This window comes from Cynocephalus volans, chromosome X (assembly GCF_027409185.1).
Source record: "Cynocephalus volans isolate mCynVol1 chromosome X, mCynVol1.pri, whole genome shotgun sequence".
Lineage (NCBI taxonomy): Eukaryota > Metazoa > Chordata > Mammalia > Dermoptera > Cynocephalidae > Cynocephalus > Cynocephalus volans.
Window position 1 is genome coordinate 92,767,704 of NC_084478.1, and position 16,262 is coordinate 92,783,965.

General features: G+C 38.3%; 1 protein-coding gene across 1 annotated transcript in view; it reads right to left on the bottom strand.

Annotated features, from left to right (window-relative positions):
* Nucleotides 1-11,832, bottom strand: part of CHM (CHM Rab escort protein) — a 176,679-nt gene extending 164,847 nt beyond the window's left edge. Inside the window, exon 1 of the mRNA XM_063083178.1 lies at nucleotides 11,771-11,832. Within this exon, the coding sequence (XP_062939248.1) occupies nucleotides 11,771-11,819 (49 nt within the window). The 5' untranslated portion in view covers nucleotides 11,820-11,832. The remainder of the gene's footprint in view (nucleotides 1-11,770) is intronic.
* Nucleotides 11,833-16,262: the final 4,430 nt, after the last annotated feature.

The window sequence follows — 16,262 nt, forward strand, 5'->3', positions numbered from 1 at the left end:
AATATATATATTTCATTCGTAGGTATGGTATTTTATAATAACAAAAAAGAAACCTTTGGACCAGATTCTGGGCCACGTTGTACTACACCAGCCAGCCAGCCTCGAGATATGGTGGTTCTTTAATATACAACAAACATTTATAATTTTTTCAAATTTTACTAAGATAAGCGGTTCTAAAATGGGTGTTCGTCATCCTTTTAGTCTTTTATCTCTACTGAATGATTTCCTTAGAATTCTCAGATCTGGAGTTACCGAGTCTAAGGGAATTTATATATTTACAACTCTTAGAACAAGCTGTCATATTGCTTTGCCAAAGTGTCCCAATATATGGTATCATTAGCATACCAACTGAATACAACTTTGTCAGCAATTAGTTATTACTCTATAAATTTAACTATCAGATTATTTTGCATTTGACTATTAATAAGAAAAAATGTTTTCCCAGCAGTTTGTTGACTGTATTTTCTCGTCTCTTGTCTGTTTATACTCTCTGCCCATTTATCTACAGAGATCTTGATATTTTTCATAGTAATTTGAAGGAATTCTTTATATGTAATTAATCCTATGTTATGAATTGCAAATACCTCCACTCTGTTTTCCTTTTTCTTTTAGTTTGCAATTTTTCATAGTAGATACTATAATGTTTTACATATTCAATGTTACCTTTGGTTTTTTTGTGATTTCTACAGTTTCAAAGAGAAAGTTACCATTTCCTTACAGATCAGGTGACCCTCTCTATTCCCACTTTATACTTCCCACTTTAAAACAGACTACACTGAAAGAGACATTCAGATTATTGGCAGAAGAGGAAGTCCAAAAATCAATCACATAGGAAAAAATTAAGGAGATATTTCAATTCAGTGGCATAAAAACTGATTATTAGCTCAATGGTGCTGGAATAACTGGATAACAATTTAAGAGGGAAAACCTCATATTCTACAACAAATTTCAGATAAATAAAAATTTAAATGTAAAAAATCAAATATTGAAACAGAAAATCAGAATTAATATTTACTTAATCTTGGAGGAGGGGAAGGGATTTCTATGCATATCTCCAAAGGCAGAAACCATAAAAGGAAAAGTTTGATAGATTTGACAACACAAAAATTATAAACTTCACACCAGAAACCACCATAAAAATAGAAGGCAAACTTGGAAAATCCATATGACAAAAAATTAAGGTCTTCAGTATATAAAGAATTATTACATACTGATAAGAAATTAATGACTCAATGGAAAAATAGATTAAAGCAATTTATAAAGGAAACCTAAGGGACCAAAATATATATTAGTTAAACAGCCACCTCACTTATGATCTTAAAAGGCAAATTCAAATGAAGGAATAACATTATTTGTCTATCAAATGGAGAGTACTTAAACATAAGACAGTCACAGCCAATGTTAAAAGAATATGGGGAAATAAACATTCTCATACTCAGTTGGTAAGGTTATAGATTGGGGAAGTTTCCTGAAGTCAATATGAATCAGAAGCATTACCAAACCACCCTCTAAAAACTCAAATCAAAAATTACAGTTATAGAGACTTATACTAAGGAAATAATACAGGTAAGTACAAGATTTCGGTACAACATATTCATCACATCATTAGTTTATAAAAGTAAAAAACTAAAAACCTGAAATGTCTAACAAAAGTCAACTGTTTAAATAAATGACAGACCATCCGTATAAAAGAGTATTTACTCAGACAGCTATTTAAAATTACATTGAGGGACTGCTGGTCAAGATGGCAGAATAGATGGTCCCCAACGTCACTCTCTCCCACAAATCAACCAATTTACAACTATAAAAAAGCAACGACAGCCAAGCTGGGGACGCTAGAGCTCAGAGGAAGAGAAGGGGAGACGAACGGAATGCATGCAGGCGGGAAAAGCCATGATGAGAGAAAGAAAAAACTGCTCTGACCATTTCAAGCCCCAGCTGCTTCCAGGCTGGAGCTGCTGAGCACTCAGAGCAGGAGCCAGCAAAAGCCACAGCTCTGCCCTTTGGATGAAGTTGGTTGGAGGCGGCAGGGGAGAAGAGGGCCTTGGTGGCCCCCAAGCCAGCAAGACCAGTAATAGGGTTCCTGTGGACCTACATAGGAGTGAGTAGCCACAACAACTGAAAAAAAGGAGCCACTCAGAAGCCAGTGAGTCATCACAAGGGACCGGCATACGGCCCGTCCCATCTGAAGTGTTTACAGTATGGGCGGTCAGGAAGACGGGCCCACCGGAAAAAACACTGGGACTCAGGAAGGACAGCAGATCTGCACCCCAATCAGTGTAGGACCACTCAGAGGAGACTGGTCAGGAATACAGAATAGCATGGGGTGCAGTTTGATGAGAACACTTGGGCCTAGACCAGAGTTTCTACACAACCCAGTTGCACTGTATCTCTTGAGAGCCACAAGTACCTATAAAGTCAACCATTCAAACCTGTGCCACACGAAAGCCTTCCCTGGGCAATCAGCAGCAAAGCAGCAATTTAGCTCAACCACAGAGCTCAAGTGCTGGTCCCCACAGGAAGTTCCCCCATTTTAGAAGTAAGCAAAGGACAACAAATTAGTTCCAGGGCAGAGTTTAAGTGATGGGAACCACAAATAACCCAACACAGAACTGAAAGAAAAAAACAAAGTACCCACAACCAAAGACAAAGTTTCATATTAACTAGCAAAAGTCTCATTTCACCAAAGAACACTTATAACACCTAGAAGGACCAGAAGTCCCCTAGACTACCAAGCCAGAAAGGAGGGAGGGCCAGGGGCCTCAGCAATGCTCTCCTGACACTCCCAACCAATTCCAAGGGTGAGGGATGAGGGCCTCAGCCACGCCCCCCCCCCAACACATGCAGCCAGCCCAGCAACAACCACCAAGCCACGGCAGAAAGCACCCTGGGCTCTCCCAGCCAGGGTGATGGGGGGCCTCAGCCACACCCCCCAGCACCCACAGTCAGCCTGGTGGTGACTACTGAGCTGCAGCAGGAAGTGCCCCAGGCTCTCCTGACCCATGGCAATGGGGGGCTGAGGGCCCAAGCCACACCCTGACATGTGCAGCCAGCCCAGCAACCATCACCAAGCTGACCACCAAGCTGCAGCAAGAAGGGCCCTGGATTCCTGAGCTGGGATGGTGGGGGGCGAGGGCTTTCGCTACACCCCCCTAACATCCGCACCCAGCCCAGCAATGACCAAGCCACCACTGGAAGCCCCCTGGTCTCCCCTGTGGGAATCTCCGCTCAATCTCGCCCCTCCTCCTCCCTCCTTCTTCCATCCCATTTCCTTCCCCTTTCCCCTCTCCCCCTCCCTCCCAACTGCTCCACAACAACATCCAAGAATGTAAAAAAATATTAATAAAATTATATTTTTTAAAAAAACTCCAACATAAAATAAATACATAAAATGACATTGAATAAGATTTTTGAAATAAAATAATTAAAGAGATGAAGAACAGATTAGGGGTTGCCAGAGCTTAGGGATGGCGGAAGGAGGAAGGAGTCTGTGGCTATGAAAAGGTACCATTAGAGATCCTTATGATGAAACTGTATTCTGTATCTTGACCATGGTGGTATTCACACAAATCTGCATGTGATAAAAAAAAAAAAAAAAAAAAACGCAGAAAACTTAATACACACACAGACATACAAGTACATGTAAAACTGGTGAAATCTGAGTAAGATCAGTGGATAAGGTACATTTCCTGATTGTGCTATAGTTATTATGCCAGATGTTACCACTGGCGAAAACTGGGTAAATATTACACAGGATCTTCCGGTATTATTTCTTACAACTACATGTGAGTCTATAGGTATCTTCGAATAAAAAGTTTTTTAAAAGAGGATACTGAAGAAGAATATTTGGCTGACAAGGAATGACGTTCATGACATACTGTGAAGTGAAAAACGGGTTTCAAAATAGCATCTAAAATAAGATACATTTGTGTAAATAAAAGTACACAAACATGTATAGACACAAAGAGAGAAAAGGTCTGAAAGTAGATGCATAAAAGTGTTATTATTTTTTCTTAATAAGAGGGGCCTTCAAGAAAAAAGATATTCCCATATCCGTCCTGTCAAATTAAGATGCATGATGCATCCATTGTAAGTGCTGACAGTTGTTGAAGACTGTAGGAACCAAAAGAATAGTCAACCAAAACAGAAATGGTTCATAAACAGGACAATGAGCCCCACAGATCTGATCTTGAAAATTTAATTTGCAAGTGAAGAACACTAAAAAAAAGACACGAATGACAAACCCCAGCACATGCAAAGATTATTTCAGTGGGAAATTATATATCTTGGAATCAATGAAGAATTGCTACTGAAACAAATTATATGTGACTGTGATCTCCGATCCATTTTTTGGCCATTGCTTTAGTGGCTGTGAGTCTTTTTTCAGTTTTAAGGGATAAACACAACCAAGTCATTCTGTTCACCCTGATCCAAAGAAGGTTTGTAAGCTGACACAGATGTCATGATGCTGTCTATAATAAGAAGCTGACATCATGAGGATATTGCTGGCATCAAGATTTTAATGCCAACAATGGTAACCCCCTAAAATGAAACAACTGCCAACCATAAACCTAGGGCATAGTAATCTAATATTGATAGTATAACGTATTTTCTCACTTGGAAGAATTCAACAAGCTCAATCTAATACCTCACCTTTCACCAGAGCAAATTCAGTGTTAACAGTTTGACCTAGGTCAACCTAGCTAAGCCTCAGGCTCCACACATTTCTAAAATGGAGATGATATAGTATCTGCCACAGACAGGGTTATTGTGAGAATCAAATGAGATAATGCATTTTAAGAGATTAGCACCGAGCTTGGAATATAACAAATGCTAAAAAATATTTTTCATGTATTTGTTTGACAGTGTGTTGTAGGTACTAAAATTAATTCTTTAACTGTCATCTATTTTACTTAGGTAGCTCACAAACAGCAACACAATTTATATAAAATAAGAATTTGCCTGAGGCTTAGCTAGGTTGACCTAGGTCAAACTGTTAACACTGAATTTGGCCACAATAATCAACCACATTGTATACTGACAAAATAAAATAAAATATTTTTTAAAAAAGAAAAATAAAAAATAAAATAAGAATTTGAACTCACAGCTCAGCATCTTCCTAATACGCCTTATATTTGTGTGTTAAACCTTATTTCTCTATCGTTTGTATAAACTTTTCCATGATAATGATTTTAAATCCATATATAGAAAAGTAATTTAACAAATGTGTAAGTTTGGATCATAGAAATATGATCCAAAATATCTCAAAGCAATATAAAATGACTGAAATTGCCATTAACTAGTAGCCATTATAACTCAACAGGGACACTGGCCCGGACAAAAAAGACATATGAGAACACTACTGAGAAGAAAAAGTAGATGTTAGTAACTTTCCTAAATGTGATAAAAACTAAATCAGTTAAGTAGCATGACATTTCCAACTTAAGCTCTTGGTAAAATTCAATACGAAATGAAACACTTACATTAAGCACCACACTGACCAAGTTGCCCCTGGTCTCTTCACCCATTTGCAAACTTTTTTTTTTTTTTTTAAATAGCTTCAATATAACATGCTAGCTCTCATAATCATGCTCTGATAAATGAATATCTGTGGTAAATTATCGTCTCTTTTCACATTGCTCTTTAATGAAATTATTATTAGAAAAGCAAAAAGACAATAAATCAACCTTCCAAAGTATCCCTATTTTGTCAGCCACAACTAAACATCCCCAAAATGTTTCCAAACTCTCCACACTATATATTACAAACTGGGTACTGATTGTGATTTTTAGCCTATTTTACTTTAAAATCTATTTACATACATAACAGGCACAGCCTAACTTTTCAATTAAAAAACTGAAAAGTTTTCAGTTAAAAGACTGCTATTCACTGAAACTGAATAGCAGATGATGTCGCATGAGTAACAGGTCAATTATATGGAATCATAATTGTTTCTGTGCATTGGGATTTTATGTTAAACATGAGAATGTGATGGTGAGCAGCCGCATTTGATTTTAATTGCTGTGGCCTGAGTTACCCAAAACACCATGAGAACACTGGAGAAAATGAGAAAAATGACATGAGGCATGGGAGATGAAAATGATGCTGCAGAGGGAACTCTGGTAACAGATGCGGCTCTCTCTAAGGGATTGGCTCAAATTTATGATTTACAGAGAAGGGTAAGCATCTCCCAGACAGTCTTCTCCAGAGTTAGATAACTCCCTTTACTTTTCTAAGTATTGAGAGCAGAAAAGACAATTTTCCATCAATAAATGCCTGAAGAAATACAAAGCATTTTTCAGAACAGCAAAATCTGAAGGCTTTCTTTAGCTCCTTTAGCATTTCTTACACTGACAGGGAAGCATTTCATTCTATACCCCAAATAAGACAAATGCTAAATCTGTTAAAAAACTATTGCCAAAACAAATGATAAATAATGCAAACTGGTAAACAAAACAGAAGGAGAGAAAAGACAAAGGAGGAAGGAAGGAGGAGGAAAGAAAGAGGGAAAACCTGTAAACCACCAGGTAAGAAATCTGGTAGAAACAGTGGTGACAGACACAAAAGGTCTTTTCCACCAAGCAGCCAAAATGGGAAGAGAAGGAAGGTGAATCAGACACCTGAATTCTTCCACCCCACTCCATGGAAATCATGAGCCCTTCTGGGCAAGCATTCAGGCAACAGTAGTGGTAATAAAAGCACCTCAGTATGGTATTATGGACCACAAAAACCAACTACATATTCTGAGCACTTACTAAGCATATTGAATCCTCAACACATTTCTATGAAGATTATCTTATTTAAAGATAAGAAAATTGAAACTTAAAGAGGTTAAGGAACATGCCTATGGTGGCAGAGCTGGAATTCAAACCCAGTCTTACCTGATTCCAGAGCCACACTGTCAATCGCTACTCTGTACTGCTCAAATGAAATACAAGCAAGTCAAAGTAAGTTAAATACATGGAAGATACAGCATTTATAAAACTAAAAGACTTCTGAAATACAATTTTCAGACCTACTCACTATGTAATTCAGTTGATCAATATTCTCCAGACTTCAAAATTTTTGCCTCTGCCCCCTCCAAAATATATTTATAAGGGTACTTCAAAATGTTCTTGGAAAAATAGAATTGAAAAATAATAGGATTCTTTCTATGAACTTTTGGAAGACTGTGTGTGTGTGTAAAAACAACACTCATCCTTACTATGTGAATTCTGATATACTCTACCTCTTTATTTTAATGTTGGAATTAATTTCAGGACCCACAAATAGGTGGCTTCTTGCAATTAAAAAGAAAACCCTGCTGTAAATAATAGGTGCATGGATGTTTGGAAATACAGAGGGAGGAAGTATGGACATCCTATGATGTTAGAACCACATACAGGCATCTGGGAGAGGATTAATTGAGATACATTTCTTGGAAATCACTTGTGTTGACTCTGGTACAAACGGCTATCTGGAAAATATCAGTTTTCATGACACTTCCTGCAACATTACCATATTCCAAGGCTTAGAGAAATGAAGCTACTCCTCCACTACCATAAGCATTATAGTCAGAGCTGCCAGACGAGGTTAACTACCTTTCAATTCTCTAACATCAAGGAATGAGACTGTGCTACCTATGTGAAGTTTCCTGAGAAAAGCAGCTCATCGTTTTCATTAAAATGTCTTTTAACACTAACTTGACTTCTTCAAAGGACTATTGAGCTTTTTCTCAAGGGCACAGGATCATAATCAGGCACACGCACAGTGGCAATTTTAGAGGTGGAAGATCCCTACCTTACACATCACCTAATTCAAATCCCTTACTTTACAGATGAGCAAACTGATGTCCCAAGAGGTTTTGCAATTTACCCAAAGTCACACAGTACAACGATCACGTGATTACCATATACCATGCTACTTACTTCTATAACTGTAGTACACTGAGCACTATTTAGCATGGTAATAAGGATTTGCAGCAGTGCCCTTGCAATTTCCCCCATGTTTGTTATTCTTGTTATCCCTTCTCTTCCCCCACAATAAAACTTAAATCAAAAAACATCTATGTTTACCCGCTGCAGGAAAAAAATTAAGTAGCCTACTCAACAGCCCATCTTAGGGGAAGAATCCCAAAAGATAATGTGTGTGGGGTGCTTTAAAAAGGAAAAGGATGCATGGGCCGGCCCGTGGCTCACTCAGGAGAGTGTGGTGCTGATAACACCAAGGCCACGGGTTCGGATCCTATATAGGGATGGCCGGTTTGCTCACTGGCTGAGCGTGGTGCTGACAACACCCAGTCAAGGGTTAAGATCCCCTTACCGGTCATCTTTTAAAAAAAAAAAAAAAAAAAGGAAAAGGATGCAGACTGAAACTCTATATGGTCTTCAGAAAGCAAGAAAGATGCAATGAAAAGCCCACATTGTCTTAAGGATAGCTTTGGGGATGTGACTGTCAGGAAGCCCCAAAAGTTCCTGAGAATAGGCAATACAGTAAATTTCACAAGGGCAGGGTCTAGGTTCTCAATAAATATGGATTGAATACCCTGAAAAATGAGTGTGTACCACTACACTAGCTGGTGCCAGGCCACTGTGCTGTTTGATTCAGGTTTGCATTACAGGTGTTTGTCTCTTCCCTTTCCTATACAGATATGAACTGTCACTTGTATGTCTAATAGCACCCGCCCCCCCAACAGTCTTTGCAGAAGTTGATAACTCTCCCTATAGTTCTAACAAGATGGTTCTAATATGCTCTGAGCATGTTAGAATTATTTCTAAAATAAGAATGAATGTGTTCTAAGTGAAGACCTGAAAGATTCCCCTGTGTAGGAAGCATGTTGATATTATCACATAACTCTTATAACTTCCATCTTGCCTGTCGTTCTGTTAAATTGTTGGCTGTGCTGCAGATTATACAGGCTGCCAGATAAGTCACCTCCAGTGAGATGTTACATTACTGGGTCTATTTTTAACCTGAAGCCAGTGATACTTTTCTCCACATCCCACAAAATTATCATTCAGATGACTTTCTAAATGGCAAAATATCCTGACAATGACAATTATCTACCCAAGACCACTTTCTTGACACTTATCACAGATCCATTTTTGTACTCTTCCTTGAGACTCCAGTTGGCCCTCCTTTATTCCATTTTCTTCTATTTTTTCTACAGTTCAAGTTCTCAGTCTTATTCCTCTGTCTTTGGGTGTTCAAGAGATATTTCCTGTATTTTCTAATCAGAAGGAAATGGGCTTAACTAAGAAAACACATACAAAACTTTATTTTTCCCATAATCTTTTGAAAATGATCTTAAGAAAAAGCTTTCACCTTCTCTTACAGAAAATGAGAATACAAATTAATCAAGGTCAAAGTGACTTTAAAATCTTATCCTCAGATGATTCTACTTGATGAAGCAACTGTCTGTTGACGACATTTTAACTAGAACTAAATCTCGTAAAAGAAAAATTACATCTCATAGTATATTTCTTCATGTTTCTGATATATGCATGATTAATTCTGGTTTTGTTAATAAAACTGAATCTATGAAAAACAGCTTTTCCTATGACTTACTCAAGGTTCTACATTTAATAAAGCAAACCCATTTTAAAGGCGACTTTCAGCGAACTAGTTCACATTTTAAAAAAGTCCAATTACGTAATTACTGGAATTGTTTATCATTTATTTGGGAAATGACATTTTTATTAAAATTTTCCACTTCTGACACAAAGTTTCACATCATACATTTAAGCAATGTGCTTGATAAAATCCAGAATGTGTCGCCATTAAGCGGTATGAAAAACATAACTTTTAAGATTAAATAAGTTCTTCCCACACATTAAGAGATAACATTACACTCATTGGAATAAGTCTAAAATGAATCTTTTTACAAATACAAGAGCTGCTTCCTGATGCAATTTTCTGGATCACTCATTGTATCTTCCTACCTCTACCATTACAGACTCCAACAGGATGGATATATTCCATATTTCGAACTGTACCAGAAGGCAAAATATTTATTAAAAGAATTACCAGAACTTAATAATAAGAATTAACACTTGTCAATTAAAATTTGAATCCAGATAAGAAAAAAAAAAAATCAATAAAATTTTTTAAAACTCCCCAAGTTCCAAGGTAACAAAAAAGAAAGGCAAGAATATAGAACTCAAGTATGATATAATAACTTTTCTAAAATGATGGTTGTTCTAAGTTTCAGGATAGACTGGAAAGAAAAAATGAATAGTCTATATGCTCTTTCCACTCATCCAACATCTGTTCATAGCAGCTACAGCCAGGTCATCTGCAGCCATGCAGTTATTTTCAGGCTGGGCATAAACATGTCCTTGCTGTTCTGAGAACATTTACCAAGGTACAACTAGAGTAAGAGAATTTTGGATTAGACAACACCTTAAAGGCTATCTAGTTTACCCTCCCTATATTCAAAAGTAAGGAAACAGGCTCAGAGTGTCTAGCCCTCCCAATTCACACAGCTAGTTAATAGCCAAACAAGGTCTAGAACCAAGATTTCCCAATTGTTTCTACTAATATGGGTCAACTCTGAAGGTCAGAACAATTGATTCTCCTAGGATGGAATGGATCTTTGGAAATTTACCAGCTGTGTGATCTTGAGCAAATTACAACCTTTCTAAGCCCACTTTTCCTCTTCTGTAAAATGTAGAGAATGCCTACTCTAACAAGGTCGTCGAAATGATTTGTAAAATGCTTAGCATACTGATTAGGAAATAATAAGCACTGGAAAACAAGAAGCTAAATTTTTATTCCCACCCTGGAAACATGGCTGCTCCTACTGTTTGAGAAGACAACGAACTGAATTAATTAACAACATGGACAGGGTACCACCCACCAGAACTTCTCCAGCCCCCCACATTCTATAGGCAGGAGAAACTCCCACTCTACAACCTATGTCCCATCTAAAATTCATCCCTTACGCTGTTAATAAAAACAAAATACCAATTGCTGCCAAATGTCTTCTGCCACGTGTCCTACGTTGAATTTGTCAACTACAAATTGAAAGGGGTTTTCTGGCTCCACCCAAAACATGGAGAACAAACGAGGGAAAAACAAGTGGAAGATAAAGTAACACACCTGAACTGGAACTCGGCCGCTTGTTCTCAGTACATTTAGTTGTGCGTGGATAGGTGAGTAGTAGAAAGCAAGATGCTTGCTTTCAGTACCATGAAGCAGGAATAATGGCTACCTCAACAAAATACAATTCCCTAGGCTTCTCAACACAATAGAAAAGAATACGTTTCCTTTTCCTAGTAAGCTAATACGCATACGGGCTATATCTGAGCGTCCTTCCTGTAAAACCGAGGATTAAGCTGTATCTGAACTGCACTGTACCCTAGGATCGTATAAATAAAAAAGTCCTACAAAACGGCGAGACAAAATGATGGGGACTATCACCTTGAAATCTACGAGGGTATCATAATGTCATGCCAAAGGCGCCTCCATTGATAAAATCCCGACACTCCATTCTCATGATAGTGCAAACCCACCTCCCAAGGAAATTAACAGGAATCACCGCAGCAACCAACCTCAGAAATCAGCATCGACCAGATCGACCCCTACTCAAATGGCGCTAAGCACTGCGGGTCCAAGCCCCTCCCTGGAGCTGCCAAGTCCCGCGCTGACTCCAGACTACCTCACTTCCTTTCCGTCCTCCCTCCCATGCTCGACGCCCGGCATTTCTCACCAACCCTCGCCATGGACAAAAACGGTAGGGACAAGACAGACTTCCTACACTTTGTCCAGGGAGTACCAGGGGCACACATACCCGTCCCTATTACGATCACATCGAACTCCGAAGGGAGATTATCCGCCATCTTGACAGGAAACGTGTCATGTGACTATTGCTTGTGAAAATGAGATCAAGTTAGGTATTCCCTCAGTAGAAGGCGGAAGGGGAAACAGTGCATTCTGGGTAATGTAGTTCTTAGGTGGAGGGTCCTGGTAGGCGACTACAGCGATATATTCGTATTTGAAATGTTTACGCAAACATTAAAAGCTCAATTCATTTTCCAGGCTGAGTACAGTAACTCAATTAGCATGAAGGTGTAAGATAAGGAAGAAATGTAGATTTTTTTTTTACTTCGCTGGCCAGGATGAATACGGGAAGACTTGGGTTCGATGATGAAACAAGAATTGTTAGGAGACAGGGAGGGCGGAGTGAAATTGAAAGGAACTTATTCTGTGAACAAAAGAGATTTTCATTACAACCTGGAAAACCGTTTCCTCCAGCGTGTCTGTGCTTCTGTTTTGGCCACCGATGCATGGTTTTTATAACAGTACTTTCCCTATCTTTTTCGTCTCTATGTCTCCCCAAAGAAAACCTACGAAAAACCTCTCGCCCTAGTTTCGCCGGAATGGAACTCTCACCGCGTCCGTATTTGTTCTAATTAATCCTCACAGCAGCCCTAGCAATATATATTTGCAAATTCGCCTTGCCTTGCGGGAAGGAAAAAAAGAAAGGAAAGCATAGTAGATGCTTGATAAGCGTTTGTTGAGTCTGAATCTGATTTTCTGCACAAATAAGATGAGTCCATACACGGTTCTCCTAAACTACTGCAAAAATTATTAAGGTAAAATGGCCTTTATATTAAAGTGATTGTATTTAATGAGAGGCTTAGGTTGTCTATGCCAAGCAGCTAACATAGCTCTCTTGAGTATTTTCTTTTTTTTTTTTTTTTTTTTTTTTTTAAAGATGACCAGTAAGGGGATCTTAACCCTTGACTTGGTGTTGTGAGCACCACGCTCAGCCAGTGAGCGAACCGGCCATCTGTATATGGGATCCGAACCCGGGGCCTTGGTGTTATCAGCACCACACTCTCCTGAGTGAGCACGGGCCGGCCCTCTCTTGAGTATTTTCAAGGTCTCGCCTCCCGCCCCCCATTATTTAAAATTTTTTGCTGTCTGGCAACACCAAAGCAATAAAGGGAGGAGTATATAGGAGTGGGGAGCGTACTCTTTTGATCCAAGAAATTACGTGTGTAATTATTTTACAAAGGTTTCAAAATAAATCAGGGAGGATGCAATAACAGACCTTCCCTTACACCACCTGTCCTCCAAGCTGCTGTGGTTCCCCAGATACATTTTTTTTCTTTCCTGTCTTCGTGACCACTCTCACTCTGTTCCCTGCACCTAACCTAAGCCTGGTGCTTAGGAATTCAATAAATGTTTGCTGAACTTAACATAGTTCTAACTCCCCTAATAGATGGTAAGCTCTATGAGGACAGGACTCCGTTATCTTGACCTTTATATCTGCCCACCACTATCACGTGTCTTATATTTTGAAGTCGTATGATGACTTTGTTAATTTTGAAAAGTTCCATGAAAACCCTTTAAAATGCGTTTTACTTTTTGTGGGGGAGGTGCTGTTTTTTGGTTTTGGGGGTTTTTTTGCTGCATTTTTGTTGTGTTTTGCCATGATCGTTAGCAACATTGTGCATGTTTCATTAATTTCTTTTACGGATTATCCTGTTGTATTAAACAATTCTCAGGTGATATGGTCCTCTGATGAATATTACGTGTAAAAGAGATTCCACTGAGAAGTATAATGTATTGTTCAATAAATCACTCTGCCATTTGCCTTGGTAGGAAAAGAAAGTTTTGAGTGTTATCAGAAGTGAAATAGATCTTACCTGTGAGACTCCTCATACACCAGTGGAAATAGAAATTAATAGATTTCCCAGGAAATCTATTCCAAAATCTTCTCTAACAGTGAGAAACCACTGATGAATGGTTTAAAACATGATAAATAAAAGTATTTCTATTTTACTTTGGAGGAATATGTATATACATGTGTGCCTGTAAGGATTTGTATTATCTTTTACTTCCAGTTTTCCACAAACTTTTTGAAGTACCCTCATATATACTCATATCTTTTTCAATATGAGTATCTCTAACTTTCTAGAGATTCAGAAATTTTCTAACAATCATACTGTGAATATACAATTCATTAATTTATTTATTCCTCAAATATTCATTGAGCACCTATAATGCAAGGCACTGGTTTAGGTGATGGTATTATAGCAGTAAACAAAACAGTCAAAAACCCATATCTTTATGAAGTCTACATCTAGTGGGGTAAAACAAAACAATGAATTACTCCGTAGTACTAATTTTCCAATCTGCCCTGCCTGGATTTGAAAACCTCCCTTTTTTTCCCTGAGGATAGAAAGCACAATCCTCAGAAACATCATATTACCAATCTGTATTTAGCTGTCCTTTCTCTAAAGTTCTCATGTGACTCATTCATACCTTCTCTAGGCATGGAAAAGATTATTACACTAGGAAAATTTAAACCCTCTGCATGGAGAAAATGCTCAAAATACCTTTTCTTTCTAATATATTTTTGTAGGTTTTATACAAAGTAAAGATGGATATAGGAGTTGGTAATGTCAGTAAAAAAGTGTAAAGCAACACAGCTGAATTGCTATCTATTCTATTATTCTAAGGACATCTATTTTTGAGAGCTGAAATATTTTATTTGGATAAGTCACAGTACAATGAGATGATGGATACCTAAAAATTGACTGGACTGTTAAATCACCGTGGCAATAATTTTGTACTTAATGGTTTCCTGAGTTGAATCATCACCATTCCCTGAACATTTACACTGTATGCAGAAGTTTACTTGACTGTGAGATTTGACTATTATCTTTTTAAAAACCAGTAATTTAATGGTTTCTATCTCTGGGCCCTTTCCTTTGAGTTCCAGACCTATATATCCAACTCCTTACTCAACATCTCTTCTGAACATGTCCAATACTGAACTCCTGAACATCCCAACCCCACTCCCAAACCTTCTCTTCATTCAGTATTCTCTATCATAGAAAAAGTACCACCTTCTACTCAGTTGCTGTAGTCAGAAACCAAAGAATCATCCTTGACCAACCTTCTTTCACCCTTAAACCAATTCATCAGTAACTTTTGCCACTTTCATCTCAAAAAAATATTGTAATTATATCCACTTATCTCAATCTGGGCTGCCACCATAATTTCTCGCCTAGACGACTACAATAGGTCCTAGCTGGACCCCCGCATTCATGCTTGCTTCTCTCCAGTCCACTCTCCGTACTGCGTTCAGAGTAAACTTTCTAAAACTCAAATTTGATCGTGTCTTTCTCTACCTAAAACCCTTCATGATTTCCCATTGCTCTTAAGATACAGTCCAAAATCTTAAACATGGTCTAAAATGTCCTGCTTAACTCTCCAGTCTCATCTCATATCTCTTAGCCCTCTTTATCTAAGCTCCAGCCATACTGGTTCTCCTTCATGTCTCCTTCCTGCTGCCATGTTCCTTCCTGCTTCAGGGCCTTCACATATGCCTTTCCATGTGCCTAAAGTGCACTTTTATGCTTCTTCTTCCTTTTCTCCTAGCTTAATCCTGCTCATCCTTTGCAGTTGTTAATTTGAAACTTCACGTGCTCTGGCAAGTCTTTGTTGAATCTCCAGTCTAGCTTAGGTCTCCTATCACCCTATACTTCTCCTTTGTTGAATTTATCATGATTGAAAATATTCAATTACGTATGTAATTATTTGTTTCATCCTGCTATAAGCTAAACTCCACAAAGGCAAGGACTGTGATTATATTGTTCATCATTATATTCCTAGTACATAGTTCAGTGCCTAGTACATAACAGGCACTCAAAAATATCAGCTGAATGAATGTATGAATAATAAAATATATGACATCTTCAGGAAACAACACACAAGTTATAGTCTTTAATACTCTTTTAAATGGAAATAAAATGAGTTGGTTGCCCAGTAAACTTGTTTCATTATCTGGTTTTGCATTTGTAATTGAACAAGTAATATGGACATGATGAATAAAAAAATTCAATTAGAACAAAAGGTCATACAAAGACTAGTGATGGAGTTTGGATGTGTTGTCCCCTCCAGAACTCATGTGGAAATTTGACCCCAGTGTGGCAGTGTTGGAAACTGATTGAGTCATGGGGGCGGATCCCTCATGAATGGATTAATGCTCTCCCTGGGGGAGGGGGGAGTAATGAGTGAGTTCTCACTCTATTAGTTCCTGCGAGAGCTCGTTGCTTAAAAAGACCCTGGCACCTTCTCTCTCTCTCTCTTGCTTCTTCTCGCCATGTGATCTGCTTGTACTCGCTGGCTGCCTGCCACTTTCTGCCATAAGTAGAAGCAGCCTGAGGCCCGTTCCAGATGCAGCTGTCCCAGAATCATAAGCCAAATAAACCTCTCTTCTTTATAAATCACCCAGTCTCAGGTAGTTCTGTTATAGCAACACAAAA